This window comes from Cetorhinus maximus, chromosome 2, assembly GCF_964194155.1.
Source record: "Cetorhinus maximus chromosome 2, sCetMax3.hap1.1, whole genome shotgun sequence".
NCBI classification, from domain to species: domain Eukaryota; kingdom Metazoa; phylum Chordata; class Chondrichthyes; order Lamniformes; family Cetorhinidae; genus Cetorhinus; species Cetorhinus maximus.
The window spans coordinates 129,400,833-129,420,809 of NC_135880.1; the positions used below are offsets into that span (position 1 = coordinate 129,400,833).

The 19,977-nt window shown below is 39.6% G+C and overlaps 1 protein-coding gene across 1 annotated transcript in view; it reads left to right on the forward strand.

Annotated features, from left to right (window-relative positions):
• The window catches only part of elavl2 (ELAV like neuron-specific RNA binding protein 2), a 95,913-nt gene extending 84,968 nt beyond the window's left edge, over positions 1-10,945 (forward strand). The window contains exons 7-8 of the mRNA XM_078569430.1: positions 7,523-7,561; positions 8,284-10,945. Coding sequence (XP_078425556.1) covers positions 7,523-7,561; positions 8,284-8,611 — 367 coding nt within the window. The 3' untranslated portion in view covers positions 8,612-10,945. The remainder of the gene's footprint in view (positions 1-7,522; positions 7,562-8,283) is intronic.
• Positions 10,946-19,977: the final 9,032 nt, after the last annotated feature.

Consider the following 19,977-nt stretch of genomic DNA (forward strand, 5'->3'; position numbering starts at 1 on the left):
GTAGTTTGATACAGTGCTACACAACAAATTTGAGGCAAGTTATAGGTCATGGAATAAAAGGGACAGTAACAACTTGGATACAAAATTGGCTGAGATAGGAAACAGAAATGGCTAATGTGTATTTTTTAGGGCTGGAGGAAGGTTTGTAATGGAGATGCTGGTGTGCCGGGGACAATTTCAAAGTTTGCGGATGACACAAAAATTGTGAGAATTGTAAACTGAGGAGAACTTCAAAAGGACATTGACACATTGGTGGAGTGGACAGATAGGTAGCAGATGAAATGTGAGGTGATCATTTTGGTACGAAGAACATTGAGAGAGACAGTATAAAATAAAGGATACTATTCTAAAGTGTGTGCAGGAGCAGAGAGACCTGGGTGTATATGTACATAAGTCATTAAAGATGGCAGGATGGGTAGAGCTCTTACTAAAGCATACAGTATTTTAAGCTTCATTAATAGGTGCATAGAGAATTCAAGAGCAGGAAGGTTATGATGAACTTGTATAAGACACTGGTTTAACCTCAGCTGGAGCATTGGTATAGTTTCCACCCCCCCTCCCCCCGCCCCTACTCTTCTCTCCCTCCTCCCCCCACTCTTTTCTCCTCCTCCTCCCCCCCCCCACTCTTTTCTCCTCCTCCCCCCCACTCACTCTTTTCTCCCTCCACTCCTTTCCCCCCATGCTGTGTGTATGGGGATACACAATCTATCTTTCAAACCACTGATATTTGTTGAAGAAAGAGTTCTCTAATACTTTCAATGTGTAGTGTTTTTCTAACTGGAACCTGTTCTTTACTCAGCACTAGGAAGGCAGGTTTTCACCATGTTGTTATCAGGCACTCTTTGTTAACTCTCTGGTTTCATAAGCAAGTACAGACATCTTTCCTCTGAAAATGATTATCCTCCTGTCACCGTGTTCAGTTTAAAAGTTGCACTCCCATTTGGAGTAATTGGTGCAGAAGAGACTGCACTTAAGTCTTCAGCTGTGCTCCAGTGGAAGCAGCATACCCATTGGAGCAGATCTGTCATGATGGATTCAATTTTTTTATTCATTCATGGCACTTGTGTTGCTGGCAAGGCAGCATACATTGCCCATCCTCATTTTTGCCTGAAGGTGGTGGTGAGCCAAATAGAATTTGAACTTTTCAGGGATATGGCATGTTGTACAGTTTACCTATGGGGAACCATTGAAGAAGTAAAAGGCTCATCAGTTAGCATTGGACAACTATTTTCCTTGGGAAATTATGATACAAGAGACCATTTGGCCCATTGTTCCTGTGCTAGCTCTTCAGTGCTATCCAATTAGTCTCACTTCCCTGCTATTACCCTATAGTCTTGTAATTCTTTCCCCCTTCAAATGTACATCTAATTCCCTTTTTGAAAGTTACCATTTAATCTGCTTTCACCACCCTTTTCAGGCAGTGCATCCCAGATCCCAACTTCCTGCTAAAACAATTTTTACCTTGTTGCTTCTGCCAAGTTACCTTAAATCTGTGTCCTCTGGCTACTCACCCTTTTGCCAGCAGAAATTGTTTATTTACTCTTACCAAAACCTTTTGAGCACTTTTGAAAACTCATAACCTGCTCTGCTTTTAAGGAGACCAATCTCAGCTTCTCTAGTCTCACCATAGTGGAGGTTCCTCACTTGTTGTCATTCAAGTAAATCTTCTACTCCAGCTAAGGCTAAGATGTCCTTTCTAAAGTGTGGTGCCCAGAATTCAATATAACACTCAGCTGAGGTCTAGCCAGCATTATATATAAAACTGGGTTTGGCATAACTCCCTGCGTCTGTATACCGCCTCTATCCATGAAGTTAAGGATCCCAATGCTTTAGCAGCTTTCACAAGTTCTGCCATCTTTCAAAGATTTATGTACATACACACCCAGGTTACTGTTCCTGAACCTTCTTTTAAAAATTATACCATTTTAGATTACTTTGCCTCTCCTTATTCTTCCTATCAAAATGTCTCACTTGTTAATTTTCACCTGCCATGTGTCCTGACCATTTTCATCAGTCTGTTACCAATCAACTTGTTTACTACTTTTGCATTTCATGTTACCTCCACAATTTGATATGTGCTGTAGCCCAGGTCTTTTAATATATTAAAGAGCAGAGGTCCCAATACTGACACCTTGGGGGACACTGCTATAAACTTGGTCTGGAAAAACAGCTCTTCACTGCTACTCTCTGCCTTCTGCTCCTTGGGCCAATTTCATAACCATGTTATCCCTTTTAATCTCATGGACTTTAATTTTGCTCACCAATACTTTTATCAAATGCCTTTTTTGAAAGTTCACAGATGTCAAACACACGACTCATCAGCCCCCTCCATTTCTTCCAAGAGCTAAAATCTAGTTGAACATAGTTTGCCTTTGACAAATTTGTGCTGACTTTCATCCTATTAGACCATGTCCTTCCAAATACAAATTGATTTTTGTCCCCGATTGCCTGTTCCCCAACACTGTTAGGCTAACTGGCCTGTAATTGCCAGGTTTATCCCCCTCCTTTATTTGAATGGTGGTATAACATTTCCAATCCTTCAGGCCTAGACACAACAACATATTACAGGAGGATTGCACCATTGTGGCTACAGCCTCAACAGTATCTACTGTTAATCCCTTTTGATAACATGCAGATGTTTTTTTTTCTGTATCACTGAGGAATGGCCAATCTTTTAAACAGCTCTTCATTTTTATCCAATCTAAGATCACCACCAGTACAGTACCTTCTTTTACTGCCACTTTGGTAGCATCCTCTTCTGTAATACCCCTCTAGTACCTCAACCAGGCCCTCTTTGCCTCTCCAAGATTTTTTTAGTCCCTATTGTTCCCATTTCTTTGGGCTACCCCATCATCTATAAAATTATTTTGGATCCCTTCTTGCTAGCAGCTAATATATTTGCATATAGTTTTGCCCTCATTCCTTTTTTTTTAGATCTCTACGCTTCTGTATTCAACTTTGTTCATTAATATATTATGAACCTTATTTGTCATAGCCATCCTCTTTTTCCCTATTTCATTTTAATTTCTACCGCTAGTCATCCAGGGACCCCTCACTTCAGATGCCCTTCCTTTTCCTCCTCATAGCAATGTTACTCTGTACCTGAACCATCCTCTATTGTTCAATTACTGTTTTGCTTATAGATTTATGATTCCAATCCACCTGGGTTCTTTTCAGTTCACTGAAATTAGCCGTCCTCCAGTTGTGCTTTTACTCCTGATTTGTTCTTGCCTTTTCCATAACTATTGTAAACCTGGTGTTATGATTACTGTTCCCAGTGCTTCCCCACTGAAGTATGCTCCACTGACCCCCTGCCTCCCCCTTCATTCCCCAGAGCTGGTATGTCAGGCTGGAAACACTGATCATGAAGTTTCTCATATACATTTTAGAATATCTCCCCTCTTTGCACTGGTTTGCTGTTGTATTTTTGGATAATTGAAGTCCCCACCCAAGATCGCTATTCTATAATAGCATCTTTCTGCAATCTGCCTGCAAAGTTGTTTCCCTCTCTCCAGTAGTGTAATACCTTCTGTAGTAATTCTAAGCATATAGTTTTGTTTTTGATCCCTTGGCTATACCATTCTTTGCCAATGCTATCAAAGTTTTGCCACCCCCCTTTTCCTTGCTACAAGATATTTAAGGAATAAGGTTTCTAACCCTCTTATCTTTGAGCCAGGTCTGTGATTGCCACTATATCATAATGCCATACAATGACTTGTGTCTGCAGCTCACCAGCTTTATTTACCTAAACACACATCCAAACCCATCTTGACCAGTTTGCATTGGCCCAATTGATTTTTCCTATTTCGAGATATGTCTCTCCCAGTCCACCTTGTTTTTCTCCTCCTCTTCATCCTGGTGCAGATTCTCTTAGCAAATTATCCTCTTGCAACACTAATTATCATCCTTTTGAGGACATTGGTCCCAGATCTGTTGAGAAACCTGTCCATCTTGAATCGGTCCTAATGCCCCAGGAATCTGAAGTGCTGTCTTCTGTGCCATTAGTCTTCCAGTTACTGAACAATGCAACTTTAAATGTTTTGAGACTTTTTACCTGTTCTGGCTAAATTAATTTGTGGTTTTGAGATTGTAATGCCGAAATTTTGCAGATGTGTTATATCTCAGAAGCTGAAACATCAGACATATGCTAGTATAACTAATTTCCTTTTTAAGGAATCTATGCACTCTAACCTTGTTGCAAAACCCAAGTTGTGGGAATATAATTTTTTTTAGTTGGGGATTGAAGTTTTAAATGTAAGATAATGGAAGCACCTGATTTCTGAGGCTGGTAAACAGACCTAAAGTAATCACAATTCAAAGCGTGGCCTGTGTTTATTTAATAAGTTCAGAGTTGGAAGTGGGAAAAATTCAACAGTGGATGGCTCCTTAGAGTCTGGGTGGTGATGAGATGTCTACAGTTGCCTTCATAAGGGGTTTAAATTATTCACGTGACTTCCCAGAACAAGGCTTGAGAATAGGAGGTAATGAATGAACCTCTACCTTGGATATCCCAGGTGTGCCATGTTGCCATGGGGATAGATTCCAGGGAGGAATTTTTGGGGATTTTGGATTTATCTGGGTGTTTTCTCAAGTTGCAGCTTTGAGAAGCAACAGGCTATCAAAAACCCAAGTGTGTTTTGATTTTGTTTGGAGTCACTGAGCAAGAGTTGTGAAGCCCATGCTTGAGCTGGGGCGTCCACAGTCATGAGTGCTTAAGGAGAATTGAGGGGTTGCTTAGCCAGATGCTACTGGAAGGACCCCAAGAAACCTCATAGCTCAGAATAGCCATAACACCGAAGAGAGTCAGTGAATTGCTGAAAGCTGTGGCATACCTTGGTTTGGCCCCAAGAAGTAGCGAAGGAACCCTCGATGCTGTGAAGTATAGAGGAACTTGTAAGTGGAAACAAAAATAACAGGGAATCTCCTGTTTAGATTTTTGGGCTTTGTGTCCTGTTGGGATTGCTTTAATGTGCTTTAAATTAGCAGTGCTTGCTTTGTTTAACTCTTGTACAGTAAAAGCTTCTTGTTTAAAAAGTGAAACTTTGTGGAGTAATTCTTCAGTTAATAACTGCAAGTTCTAATTTCTTTTCCATGGCCTCCCTTGATAACTATATCTTCAATTTAGGATTTGTGATGCATATTATTGTCATGAACCAGTAGATTTTGGAAATGATAGCAAAGACTGGATGCTGAAAAATTGAAATAAAACAAAAAGTGCCAGAAATAGTCAAGTTGGTGGGGGGAGCGATACATTTAATGTTTCTGCTTGGCTGATGACCTTCCATCAGAACTAATTTTGAGCTCGTTGTGCTGATGTAATGGAAAACCACATTTAAAATGGGTTTCCCTGGCTCTAAGAATAATGAATAGAGCAACCTTAGCAGTTTCCAAATATTTTCAACCTCAAGTTTACACGCACAGCAAGCATTTATAATTTTAGGTTTCCTGCAAGCCTCCAAAGCCAGCAAGAGATGCTCTAAGTGAGAGGATTGAAGGCTTTGCTCTAAGCTATCCTGATGACTTGTATCATCTAAGAAGATTGTACTCTAATGCTACAAATTAAATTTGGCATGGGTTGCCTTACTGTGTCCTAGGGCAAGCTGAAAACTTTGATCAACCTGTGGTTCTCAAAGTCTCCTGTTGCCAGTGTTTTTACCATCCTAAATGTGACTGATCATTGATCTTAACTGGAAAATCCAGTGAAGAATAAGTTTTCCATTAAATGGTGCATAAAATAGTTAGATTGCCACTTGTTGTGAAGTCTGTCCTTTTCTAGAGATGAAATTGCGAAGTAAAATAAATTTTGAGCAAATGATTCTTTGGATATGGTGCATACTGAGACTTACTATAATTTGGAAAAATGCATTTAGGGCTCATATACAAGCAACTATTCAAATAATGGAGTTCCTTAGAAATATTTAAGATCTTTCAGAAAGCAGCTTAGTTGAGCATGTGTAGCTGGGTTTCATTCCCGAATGGAGAAATTCTAATGTTGGTTTCTACCAGTTAAGATGAAGTTTTCTCCCACTGGACTGCAAATTCCTTCGGTTTCAATATGCTAATCTAGGGAGAAAAGGGATCTCTCTACAACATTGCATGCAAATCATGGAGCAGAAGGCAGATCTGTATGTATAGTTGCCTGATGCAAGTTCATGCAAAATCACTGCTTAAACCTGCACAATCAGCAGAAGCTTTTAATAAAGTATGGGTTCAGTATGGACCATTTGATGTAAAAGTATTTTGCCCAAACAAGTTATCATAATTTAGTAGTAGTCATTAGTTTTGCAGGAATTGCAGATTCTACCTTTACTGGAAATGTTTTTTTTCCAAAAAAAATTATCATTCCCTCTACTGATCAGCAAATTTGGCTCTAAAAGTCTCTCATCTCAGACAGATGGGATCCAACATTTGGAGGACCACATGGTGCTTCAACAGTCTTCAGATGTGGCATGGTTATCTAGATCATATGGTATTGAGATTCAATCTTGCACTGCAACATCAGCAATTTATCGACCGGTGCTTTGCTTGAATGCATATTTTTCTTGTCTTAATCTATACATGCAATAGATCAGGGATTTCTAATTTGTATCCACTGGCAGCAATATTGAATTATCTGTAATCAGTAATTTAGTTAAACACTGTCCAAATCCAAGATAAATACGTGAAACCTTAAAGCCTTTTCACCAGCTAACTCCCATTTGCTGATCCAGATTAGCGCACTCCAAGCTAATCTAGGTTTTTAAACTTTCCTTTGATCTGATTAGGAACTGCATATGTTGGGGGTAGACCCTTGTGTCAGCTTGACACATTAAATCTCACCATTAGTAAACTGAATGTGATACCGTCTCAAATCTTAACTATTTGAACAGACTATCACCGGCATTAGTATTGCAAGCTGGCATGTGCAAGTCTTGATGTTTAGCTAAAAGTCTTTGCACTAGTGGTAAATCCTATTTGTGTATGGAGGCGGAACAAATATATATGGCCTAATCTACAATAAATGTAGCTCTTATTCTTTCAAAAAGAAATTAAGCTTCCTATGTACAAAACTTCAGCTTGGAGCTATAACTTGATTTACATGCCTTGTCGCTCGTTCTCTGCAAGCTAAACCTGATCAAAGAACTAACTTGGGAGGCTTTTTATATAACTGAATAAGAGATCACTGAGCATACAGGGGAGCTAATTTCTTAATGTATCACGGTTTCTCCTTTTCTTTCCCTCTTCCTTTTTCCCTGCACCCCTCTGTTCCCACCTCCATTTCTTTGAGCACAATGATGAGCCTTATTTGAAGATGGGTGCTGAGATGTTTGTGAAGGCAGGAACTTGTGGGATCCTCAGTTTTTAATATCTATTCGATAATACATTGTACTAAAATACTTTGAATACCAGATTTATTTGTAAACATTTGAAGCTGAGATGCCATCTTCCTTTTTCAAAATAATTGCATTTGCATTCATTGGAATGGGGGGGAGGAGTGGCTTTGTTTTATGCACAACTGAATTGCAAAATGTGTTTCTTGCAGGTTGGACAATCTTCTAAATATGGCTTATGGCGTCAAGAGGTAATTGTCTCTATTTTCCAGCAATGCTTTTTTAATTGAGGCTATTTTTTTCCCCTTGATTTACTTCTATATTTAGAAATTGCAGTCCTTATGTCTTGAGGGGATGAATCAATTTTGGTTGAACATGTTAAATTACTCAAAGCTAAAAGCAGAATACTTTTTTGAAACACTAATTCCATTCTTGGATTGAAAACAGACATCAACTTAGATCTATGACTCACCTTTTCTCAATTCCATTGGGTGAAATCAGTGATGATTGTATTTAACTGAACAGACGTTTTTCATATTCTGTGCAGATTTTCCAGCACCTGAGTTCAACCTAAATTTTACTCTTTTTCTGACCCCAAAATTCCCCCCTCTATTTAAATATTTAATTGGACTCCAGTTGCTCGGCTAAGTTTTAAGTACTGAAGCGTTTTCTAAAACATTGAGAAATATGTTTGCTTGATGAGCATTTTGTGTTTAACATCCTTATGTACCTTAAATTTTATAAAGCTGGACTTTGTGTAACTGTCTGCCCTAATGGCAGTAAATGAGTCTCTCTGACTGTTTGTCTGCGTAGCTGGGTCTGAAGATGTACACACAAAATAATTCAATGTTTTTGGTAAAAATGTGGAGCTCTTGTTTGTCCCAGTGTAAAGTGGTTATATTAAAATTTTCTTTTTAATGTCAACTTTACAGTCATGTATCAGGATCCATTGTAGCTTCTTAATTTTTGGCAGGTTTTCGCCAATGACTATTGATGGAATGACCAGTTTGGCAGGCATCAATATCCCTGGGCATGCTGGAACAGGCTGGTGTATCTTTGTTTACAATTTAGCACCTGATGCAGATGAGAGTATTCTTTGGCAAATGTTTGGACCATTTGGTGCAGTGACCAATGTGAAAGTCATCCGTGACTTTAACACCAATAAATGTAAAGGCTTTGGATTTGTGACTATGACCAACTATGATGAAGCAGCCATGGCAATAGCCAGTTTAAATGGATACCGTCTAGGGGACAGAGTACTGCAGGTCTCCTTCAAAACCAACAAAACGCACAAAGCCTAATATGTAACATAACTGTTATATAGCTATTCAAAAAGACATGTTAAAGCAAAACTTTATATACTAGTGCAAAGACTTTGTAAGTCAGTGTTAAGACAGAAGTATGACTATTTAGCATCCTAAGAATATGAGAGGGTTTTATATTGCTGGTAACTTTGCATTAAATCTTCTTTCATAGCTTTTATGTTTTGAAAATAGACAAGAGGTGCAGGGTTTTTTTACCTGTCACAAAACATTCTAGTACCTCCTTTTGAAGGAGGTGGACCTTTTAAAAAGAAACTGTTTCAGCTGAAGGAAGAAAGACTCCTAGATTTTTACACAACTGCCTTGAAACAGAGTACATAAAGTGAATTTGTGAGGCTTTATTTCTTTTTTTTTAGAAAAAAATATATTTTGGTCAAGTATTTGATTTGCCTTTAAATTCATTGCATTTAAGTGATCAGTTTCAAAGAAATGTTGGTTTACGTTTGTTTTCTTTATTTACATGTTAAGTAAAGTTTTATTTTGATAAGATTTTGGATTGGGAAAGGGTGGGCTGCAATTATACCTTATTGTAAGGTTCTTGGAAAAACTTTCTTTTCGTAACACAGTACCTTGCCAAAGAGAGAGAGCCTCTTTGCTGAAGTGGGTTTAAAAAAAAAAGCATCTATTTTTATAAAAGAAATTTGGAGAAACTTTTTACAGGACCTGGAACAAATATTTTGACTTGGTTACTTTGAGAATCTCTTCATACGACATCTAGTGAGCTTTTGAAAAATTAAAACCAGGAAATTTCCAGTGGCTGGCATTTATTGGAAAGACTTGTGATGTAGAGATTACCTTGAAGACCTTTGTATTACCAAGATGTAGAACCAATGGGCACTGTGGGTTTCATTTGTATAATCAGTGGATCATCCTGGTTATTTGTGGCAAAATGGCTCACGTTTAATTGTGATTTCAAGAATTAAAAAGAGGCTTAACATTGAGACAGTGCATGCAAATATATCAATTATTGAAAATTGGGGGAAATATGTTCTTCCAGAAAGTATTCCCTTCTGTTAAAGCTCAAGGTGTTTAGTGATGTACACTCTCCTGCTGTATTGTCTGTGCTGGAATTCGGTGGAAAAATGATTGGATTTGCTTTGCAATACAGATTTCAAAGCAGTCGGAATAAATTTAGAAAATGCAAAAATATAATAGACTGCACCTGAGCATTGTGTAATGTAAATAAGTCCTTGTGTTATGGACCTTTCTGCTTTTTGTTTTTGACTACATGCCAAGTGCTGTTAAAAGAACCTGAATGCTTTGTATGTTTTTTGTTTCTTGTAGACTGCATTAACATTACTTGAAGTTTACTTGTTTTGTTGTCCTAATGACCAGAATTGCAGTGCATCAGATTTGTTTGTTGTTGGTCTGTAGATAGTCTTGTTGCAGCTCTTTAAAACTATAGTGACACTGCTTTTGTTATATATGCATTTGTGGTACAATGGGTAAAGCCACAGTTTGAACAAATATGCTTACATTTTCATACTAAAAAGGAAGATATCCTGTTGAAACGTTGAAGTAAATTTGCAATTAATGCTTAAATCACTATGGGGAGATATAGCAGTTCTTTATCATAACAGGAATAAATTTGAAAAACTCTATTTTCAGAGAAGCATCTAGCTTAACTTATTCTTCTAAGAACAAATTGGTTGTGGAATTGCAGTCCTCGACCAGGTGCACTGATAACTGTAGTTAATGTCCTGCTTTGTGTAAACTGAAATGCTCATGTGCTCTTCCCCTTAGAACAAGCAATGTGCTATGCATAACAGTTGTACATTTATCTTTGCTATTGCTTTTGAATACTGTAGTTATAAATTCTCAGCCTAGTTGAAGTACATATACTGTGAAGCACGTGAAAGTGTGCACCCATGTTTTCATGCTAACCCACTCTGCTGTCATCTAGAACTAATCTTCAGGCCTTGCACAGAAAGGGTTGCAAAATAACCCGTGTGCAGCTTTAAAAACAGACTACTTTCAGTTAGATGTTAAGGCCAATAGTTAACGTGAATGTTCTAGCCTATAGCCTATTTGTAGCCTAGTTAAATGCAGCAAAATTAGTGGGAAAGCATGTGAATTGGTCTTCACTTTACGATGTTTATCATAGCACTTAATAAAATGTAAGTCTGTATTTATTTGAAGTTGTAAAGTATGACTAAATTTACATTGGTTGAATAGAATGTATGTTCTTTTGAGTATTTAAGAGGCTGTACATGTTTCTTTCCTTATATTGTGTTTGGATCATTTGTACTTTTTCATGTTCAGTACATCAATAAACAAAAGTTGAAGGGAATTAAAACTTGTTTTAAGGTTCAGTACACCTAATCATTGGGCTTTGAACTCAACTTTTATTTGTCTGATTTGTCTGGCATGTGGAATTGGGAAAAGGAGATCTAGAATTAAGTATCTTGAAAATAGGTAATATCCCCAGAGAGCAGGGTTCCAGTTTAATTGGTGTGCTTACTTAACCTGGCATACTTAACCTGGCATAAATACAGGGATGAGTCTTAACATGTCGAAACAATTTAAAATCAAAGCAATAAACTGAATTGAAATGAAATTCTGTCTGGGATATGACTAGTGCTTGTGCTACAGTAAGTCCACATGACATCTGTTTTGTACAGGTCTAACTGGTAGATGGAGGGTTTTAATTTAACAGGATAAATTGGTGGATGCAATTGACTTAAAACCATATTCAGTTTCCATAAGACCAAAGTCTTCCTGTTTGGTTCTTGCTTAAACTATTCCACAGCCTCCAAATCCATTCCTCCTTGATTGCCAGCCTCTCTTCGAAACCCTTTTCAATCTTTCTTTCCTTTGGGCACCACCCCAACTTTTCTCCCACTTGTTGTTACTATTCTTATCCCTGTGGTGCCTTCAACATAATATAGATGGTTGATTCTCCATTGCTTCATCTACGGTATATATTGATGACAATCTAGTAAGGTGCCTACAGCCCTTCTGAAATACTTTGGAAGATTGAGTGTTTCCCCATCCTCTCATATTTGGCAGTATGCTTTGAAATTCTATTTCTAGAATTAATTTTGCTCTTTTCTGACTTTCATGTCAGATTTAATATTGGATTTGTTCAAAGACATGGTGAAGCTGCAGTCCGGGAGGTAAAGACAGTTCAGCTGTGGCTATGCCCACATGCTGGATTCAGGTTCACGAAGATTTCATCCATCTATCTTGCACTGGCTCGCTTTAAGTGCTGGCAGCATTGCACATTGGATTAATTGCTTTTGGAAAGGCCTGGAAGAATAAAATGCCATCTCAGTTTTTAAAATTGGTTTGAAGATGTTTAGTTCCGGATCTTGGTGAAAGTGTGAAAATATAACACTTGAATTAGAATCATGGATACCATCTCCACTTGGAGATTTGTCTGTCATTAATGTAAGTGGTATGAATTGTTAACTGATGGTTATAACTATGATCAGCCCTAAACCTTAACAGCAAAAGACCTGTCTTATTCACCTGCATGGAAGAATTCTACAGAGATTACCCTAAACTTTGAAAGCCCTGGTTCTTCGTGCCATAGAATGGAATCTTTGTCGTCTCCATTTTATCTTCTGTAAGTTGGATCCTACACTTCTAACTCGCATTCCATTTTAACTGCGCTCCCAAGCCAATACACACCAATTCTCTTGCTAGTATGTGTTTGATTGTCCCAAAATAATGCAACCTGTAGACTGAAAAAGAAACCTATGTGCATTATGGAGCATCCAAAGACAAGGGAATACAGTTTTTTTTTCCCCCTCTGCAAGCATTCCCAGATTTAAGCATAATCTTTAGAAACTGCTTTTGTGATTCCAAGCTTTTTTCACTTGTACTTCACAGCCAAGGCTGTGGCATTTTTGCTATTGCGCTGTGGTTATTTAGTATAGAAATTTGTTAGAAAAATCGTTTGAACAAAGCGCTACTCGTTAGCCAAAGTATTGCCAGAGACTGGCTAGTAGCTATTAATCTGACAGCACCTATTTGTACTACTTTAACACAGTTATTATAAAAAAAAACAACTATCAGCTGTGGCTCAGCAGTAGAACTTCCTGTATTGGGTTGTAGCTTCAAGTCGTCCTCTAGAGTGGAGTGCAAAATCGAGGCTGACCATTCAATGCAGCATTGAAGAGCTATACAATCAAAGGTGTTGCCTTTTCGGATGAGTTGTCCAAGCTCCATCTTCCCTCACTTGGATGTAAAGACGATACCAGAGCACTATTGGAAGAAGAGCAGGAGTTGTCCCTGTTGTCCTAGCCAAGAATTTATCCCTCCCTAAACATCACAAATGGAAACTGTTACCTCATTGTTTGTGGCACCTTGCTGTGTGCAACTTGACTGCTGCACTCCCTACATGACTGATGTATTAAGTGCTTTGGGATGTCCTGAGATCATGAAAGGCACCATATAAATTCAAGCGCTCTACTTTCTTCCCTGCTCAAAATTTGAAGTGTTAATAGCTGCACCTCTCCAGTTTGAGAATTTGAACGTTGTGCATTTACTCTGAGGCTTAACAAGAGTAGACTGGCATTGATGTCTATGTTCACTGATCTAGGTGCCTATTGGGTGCAAATCAGATTCCCTTTTGTGATGAGGAAGAAGTCTCCCCAGCAGGGAGCTGTTTTTTTTTTCACTGCCTGTAACTTGTAATGTTAAATGGCATTCCATTTCTAGAAATATTTCCTGAAAATTGATTCCTCAATCTCTTGAACTTGAGGCTTTTGATTCCCTACTTGGTACTTTGGACAAGAATCGAGCATGATTCCATAACTGAGCTGAGTGTTCCCAGGGCTGGGAGATGATCACTGAATTGTGTGGAAAGTGCAGGGAGCAGTGTCCCTGAAAGATACCCTTGATGTCTTTTTTTAAGGCAAAACTTGATTGCATGGGGTTGAACTTGACATTAACCAATTTTGTTAAACCTTCTGATGGAATTAAATGGGTATTGTGTCCCTCACCTTAAATCCAGTGCTTGTCTTGCAGTAGCAACATTTCTACCAGTAGGGGCAAGGATTGTGGACTAATGGCAATTGAAAGTTTAAATCCTATCAAGACAAGTTTTATAAAATTGAATGTAATAATGTAATTTGAGAGCCGCCACCAGGAAAAATGACCTTTTTTAAAGTGCTGAATAGTTGTTACATATCCATTGAGAAGAGAACCTACCACCCTGCTTGATCTGGCTCATTTGTAACACTAAGGTTTGCCTTTTAATGCACCAAAGCAGCTCAATACTGATAAATAATGCTCTAGAACACACAAATCATAAACTGACACGAGCTCTGTCCTGTTTGGATGTAGAGGAACCGTGATTGTTATTTGTTTGTGCTTATTGCTAAATGTAGGTAACTGCCAAGTTCCATCAAATGGACAAATAGTTTAACAAAACAAATAAAATTGGGGGTGGGGAGGAGGGGGTTGAGGGGGATGGGGAGGAGGGGTTGATGTTTGGCTTTGCTCACTTGTTTCAAAGTTAATTTCCAAAGATAAATGGATCGGAGGGGGAAAGCAGAGCAACTGACGAGGTTACTTATTCTCCAAGAACATTTGAATTGGAATGTTTTTAATAGGATGCAACACTTATTAGGCAACCTGTTATTCTTCACCATTGGAAGAAAAAAGTGCATTGTATAAAACACGCTGTTGATTTATGCATGTGCTTTGCATTAATTAAATGGATTGCACACCTTTGAAGTTCTGTAAAGCACTCTTAACACCTGAGACCATTCTAAGAACTCCTGCCGAACAGAGATTTCGAATTAATTTTAGTTATACTGTTAGTTTTATATTCTTAGTAATGCAAAACCATCAAGTGTTAAATAAACTTGACAACTGGCCCGTTAGTAAGTCCAGCTAAAAATCAAGATTGATCCATATATTTTGAAATGAACAAAGATGCAGGCAGTTGTTTGAAGATAGGTGAAGACACAGAATTGGAGTGTACAAAACTAGCATCAAGGAAAAATTTAGTAGAGGAGTACATGTCCACCTCCGCTACGTTTAGTAATGCATGGAGTCACCCAGTTCTCTGCCAAGCAAAACTAAAATATTTAAGACTGAAGGTGAAGAGCAGGATTGAAGGTTGCCAGTTGTGGAGAGAGGCATTGGGACAATGCAATTGCCATGATGACAGTACTTTGATTTGGGATGAATAATAAAAGATGTAAAATTAAATATTGAGTTTTAGGAAAAGGAAAGCTTCTCTGAATCTGTTTCATGCCTACTCCAGCAGAACCAAAACCTGTCAGATATGAAATGAGATGCATCATAGCTTATTGCTGTTGGGCTCATTTGCACCTGTTGGAAATGTGAGTCGGTGAAAATTAAATCTATGGAACGAAATTTCCTTTGCTTTTGATTGAGTACCCCTTTTCGAAGTTTTGTATTCCATATATTCAAATTTGATTATTCTAGGTACCTCCTTGCCCTTAGTTTGGAAATATTTTCAAGTGGAAAAGGTTAATGATGTATGACCAGTTCTTGGGAAATTTCTACCCGAAGGCCCCTGCTGAAGTATTTCCATCACAGTTAATATTGCCCATACGTTTGGAACACTAAATTGATAGAGAAATGGAATAATTGAAATTGATATCCCAGCTGATAGTTTGTGAAATATGCTGCAAATCCTCAACCTTCCAGCATTCCAGTATTAATGGTGATAGAAGGATGACCATTCTTAAACTGCAATGAGTTATGATGGACATTTTAATTGTGGGGAAGAGTACAGGAGAATGCTGGAACAGGTTGAGCATAACTTAAAATCTGCTTCAAAATGAATTTAATTACAGGTGTTTTTCAAGGACTTTTTTCCTCTAGATGCTGGAGAGAATTTTAAAAATGCCTTCGTTCCAATAGTTTTCTAGTCAAGTACTTTTTCACTGGGAAGTATTTCTCACATAGTGAGCTTCAAAAGCTCGCCATTGTTTCAGATGTTCAACTTCTTACTTTCAGCATGAGTCATTCCAAATCTTAGGATCCTTCATTTCATTTAACTTGAATGCTCTATTATTTTTATAATCTATTTCTTCACTGGCCAAGTGCAACTGGCACCATTATGGACACTCTTGAAGGAAAGTTCTGTTAAATTTTCTACCTGACTCTCAAAACCTAAAATACTACCGTAAAAACTATCTACCCTTATGCCTTTAATATTAAACTCTGGCTAGTTGGTTTCCAGATGTTCCATATATATGTGAAGTATTTGATGTTAACTCTATGCATATTTGATTCCTTTCTTAACAGGTTAAAGAGACTCCTTTTTTAGAGTTGATTACTACTTGTTAAGATCTATCGCAATGTTTTGCTGCATATTCAAAATGGGATGCAGCTAGGCAGGGTCAAGTAATAACATAATTGACAGTGGTGCAGAACGAAAGACCCACCTGTATCCTATCAAACCTGAAGGCCATGTAATTGCCCGAGAGGAGTGAAAATCCAGGTCAATTGTGGGGTGTGGAGAAAAAGAAACCCTGTTGTAAGGTGTTGGATGTAGTTCGGTAGATCTTAAGGTATTCGTAGTCTTAGTTCAACAGTAAGTGTTTATTAACTACTAGAAACTGTGTATATAGGTACAGCAAAGGTTCAAGCTGGGAGTTGTCTCCATGTGTGCTTCTACGCACTGCTCTGTCCAACACCACAGTGACCCCCTAGGTGTGGGTTGTGTTTTCTCTTATAGGACGCTGGGTGGTACTGTACTCAGTCCCACGTTAACCCTTTATGTGCCAGCCCCTGTACTATACCACTCCCCAATAAGTCTTTATCCAACATAATTTATTGCTAATCCCAGTTTACCCCATGTATTTACATCATTACCATTATCACCCACTTTCTCCATCTCCTGACCCATTGAGTTCATAGGTTCAGGCACCTTGGAGGCCTTATAACCCTTCCATATCCTCTCCTCTCACTATTGTTAGAGGAGTGGTAAGTTCTGTCACTCTAGGTAAACTTTGTTGAATTGGAGGTTATTCTGGCATCTGGGTGTCTTAATTTCTCTCCAGTACATTGAGAGGGACCCTTCGAGGCATGAACAGGAGGCTCCCCCTGACTGTAGCCTCTGGGTGCCAAACAGGTATGACTGGGGTTGGTCATCGTCTTTCCAGATCATAGTGCCCCTGCTCTTGGTTTTTAATCCAGACTTTGTCATTTTGTTGTTGTGGCAAGTGTTTTCTACTTTTTTTTTTGTTGTAGACAGAAGCCTACTTCTGCCTATTGGACTGCTCTGTCTTGGATGGCCTGGTAATTCTTGGCTACCAATCCTGGTATTAGTTTCTTTGGCAGGATTGGAAGTTGTGTACGGAGTTTACTGCCCATGAGGTGTTTGGGTGGGACTAGGCTGCATTGTAACAGGATGGATCTGTAGGTTAACGGTCTGTTTGGAAGCCTTCAACCTTTTATAGGGCTTTTATAGCGTGGACCTCATTTTCAGCCTCCCTGTTTGACTGTGGGTATCATGGGAGCTGGTATAGTGGTGGAAGTTGATGTGATGGCAAATTGGGCCAAGTACTCATTTGAAAATTGTGGGCCATTATCAGACACCATCTCATCTAGGATGCCATTGCTCTCAAACATCTCTTTCATTGCTTTAATTATTGCACCTGTGGTTGTCATGTACAGTTGCTTCACCTCAACCCATCTGAAAAAGTAATCCACCACAATAAGGAACGATTTGTTGTTGAAGACAAATTGATGCCCAGCCCCTCCTATGGCCTAGTGGGGAACTGTGTGGGGATAAAGGGGCTCCCTATGTGCAGCTGTGCCATGCGCACACCTGACAGTTTCCTACTGTGTCTTCAATTGCCTTGGACATGCTTGGCCACCAGATGGTGGATTAGGCTGTGCCCTACACTTGGTGATGCCCAGGTGGCCCTGGTGTGCTTTTTGGAGGATCTCCAGCCAAAGGGAAACTGGGGATGCCCAGCCACTCATTGTACATCAGATGATTGTAATGACAGTCAAGTGGTTTTTGTTGTACAAACCAAGGCTTCATGGTACCACTGCTTGGTCTCCTTGTTGGCAATAACAGTGGATGTAGGTACACTCCTCGTCTTGCATCTGTTTCTGGTGAATTTGTTGGGGTTTACTTGTGGTCACCAGCAGTGTGTCCTTGTCAATTGGCAGTATGCTTCAAGCTCCTTGATCAGATTTACATCCCGTTTTGTTGGAAGGTCTACTGTGGCCCTGGAAAGTGTCTGCCGTTGTTTGGTTTTTGCCCTGGATGTATACGGTCTCTGTAGGTGATCCTCATGCGATATAGGTGGAATTTATGGATTCTGGGAGGCATCTTTGTCAGCTCCACCTCATCTAGCAATGAGACCAGTGGCTTATGATCTCTTTCAGTTGTGACCTTTGGGCCAATAATGTAGTCTGAAAATTTCTCTCACGCCCACGTGACTTGAGGGCTTCTTTTCGATAACTGTGTACCTCGTCTGTGTCCAACAGTCCTCCGGAAGCATAGTATACCGGTTGGTGACTTCCATCCAGTTGCTCTTGAAATAGGACCGCTCTGAGGCCTGTGGGATGAAGCATCCACTGCTATAGTGGTGGGCAGGGATGTGTTGTAATGGACCAGAATGTCTGTTGAAAGCAGCATCGTTTTGATGCGAGTGAATGCTTGCTTTTGATGCGTGTCCTAGAGCATGCCTGGCCTTTAAGGTCTGGACTTGGGAACTTGCAAATTGCTGTTGCTTTCTGTGGGTCTGCGGTGATGCCTTTATTGCTGACTGTGTCCCAGGAACCGAATTAATGTCTTGGAGAACTCTAATTTCTCATTTAGCATCAGCTGTACTTCCTGGAGGTGTTCTAGGACTGCTGTGAGTCTTTTGTTGTGTTCCTTCATGTTTTTGCCATGAACCAAAAGACTGTCCATAAAGCAGATAATTCCCTGTAGGCCTTGCAAAATGGCCAACATTGTGTGTTGAAATATTTCTGGTGCCGAGAGGATTCCAAGCGGCAGGCGGTTGAAGCAGAATATGCCAAAGGGGGAAATGAATGTGGAAACCAACCTGGACTGTTTGTCCAGGAGAAGCTGTCAAAAGCTGCTGCTGTTTTGAGAACTTTTTAGTTAGGCGTTCATTCAGAGCACTTCTCTGGCTGCAGCTTTATTGAGCTGCGTCAAGTGGAAGCAAATACGGATGGACCCATTCAGTTTTGGGCCTGGGACCATCCTGGAACGTCATACAGTTGGTTTTGAGACTGGGAGGTGACTCCCATGTTTCTCATCTAGCTGCTGTGCATTTGCTTCATGAGTGGGTGGGGAATCTTTTTATGGTGTGAACATGCACATGGGTTTGGCACCCTCCCTCCTGAGACCTTGTATGCATTCTTAAGTTGCTGCAATTCTGAGCTCCATTTTATACTATTAACCATCTCAATTTTTAAGATTAAGGTTTACGCAGGCTTTTCGTCAGAGCAGTGAACAGTCCTGGTTGTGGGCCACAAAGGGTCTTGGATTCCTTTGTACTTGAGTGTTGCCTGCAGAGTACATTTCTCTGGGAGTTTGACTCCTCCTTTTACAGGTGCATTGTGTGTGCCATCAACGCTTGGGTCACCAGCCATGGTTCTCTGTCCAACAGGACCATAACACTGGATTGTGTGTCCAATTTAAAGTTTGGGATGTCTGTATTCCAGAATGAAAATCCAGGATCTTTGACCTCACCCAAGAAACATGGCTGTGTGTCCCCTTGGTGTGCTGTCTCAACCTCGTGAATCCTCATGGGATCTGTGAATTGTGATATTTTAGCTTTGCACAGCTTCTTGAAGTGTCCTATTTGGTTATGTTGAAAGCATTGGGCTGAAATTGAATTACATTGATCGCACCTGTGGGGGCATTTTGCTTCAGTGCTGGCATGCTCTCTATACTGGTCGGTTAGGGTATTGCTTCCCTTGGCTTGGAATGTCCCTGTTTCTGGGCTGTTTCACTAGCTGGACAGTGGGGTTTACTTTGTACCACAGTTTTCATTATGGATTCCAGATTGCCCGACAATCTGGATGGCTTTCTCATGGGCTAGATCATCTTCGCTTGAAGCATGCTTGAGTGCGAGTCACCTGCCACTCCTACATAGGGACATAGGACTCAGGAACAGGAGTAGGCCATTCAGCCCTTCAAGCCTGCTCTGCCATTCAACTCTAGATCATGGCTGATCTGCTTGTGTCTCAACTTCACTTTGCCATCTGGCTTCTCCCCCCCACCCCCCAACACATCAAAAATGTGTCTAACTCAACCTTGAATAAGTTCAATGACCCAGCCTCCACTACTTTCTGGAGAAAAGAATTACATACACGACACTACCATTTGAGAGAAAACAATTCTCCTCATCTGTAATGATAGACCACCTATTCTAATATTGTCTCCT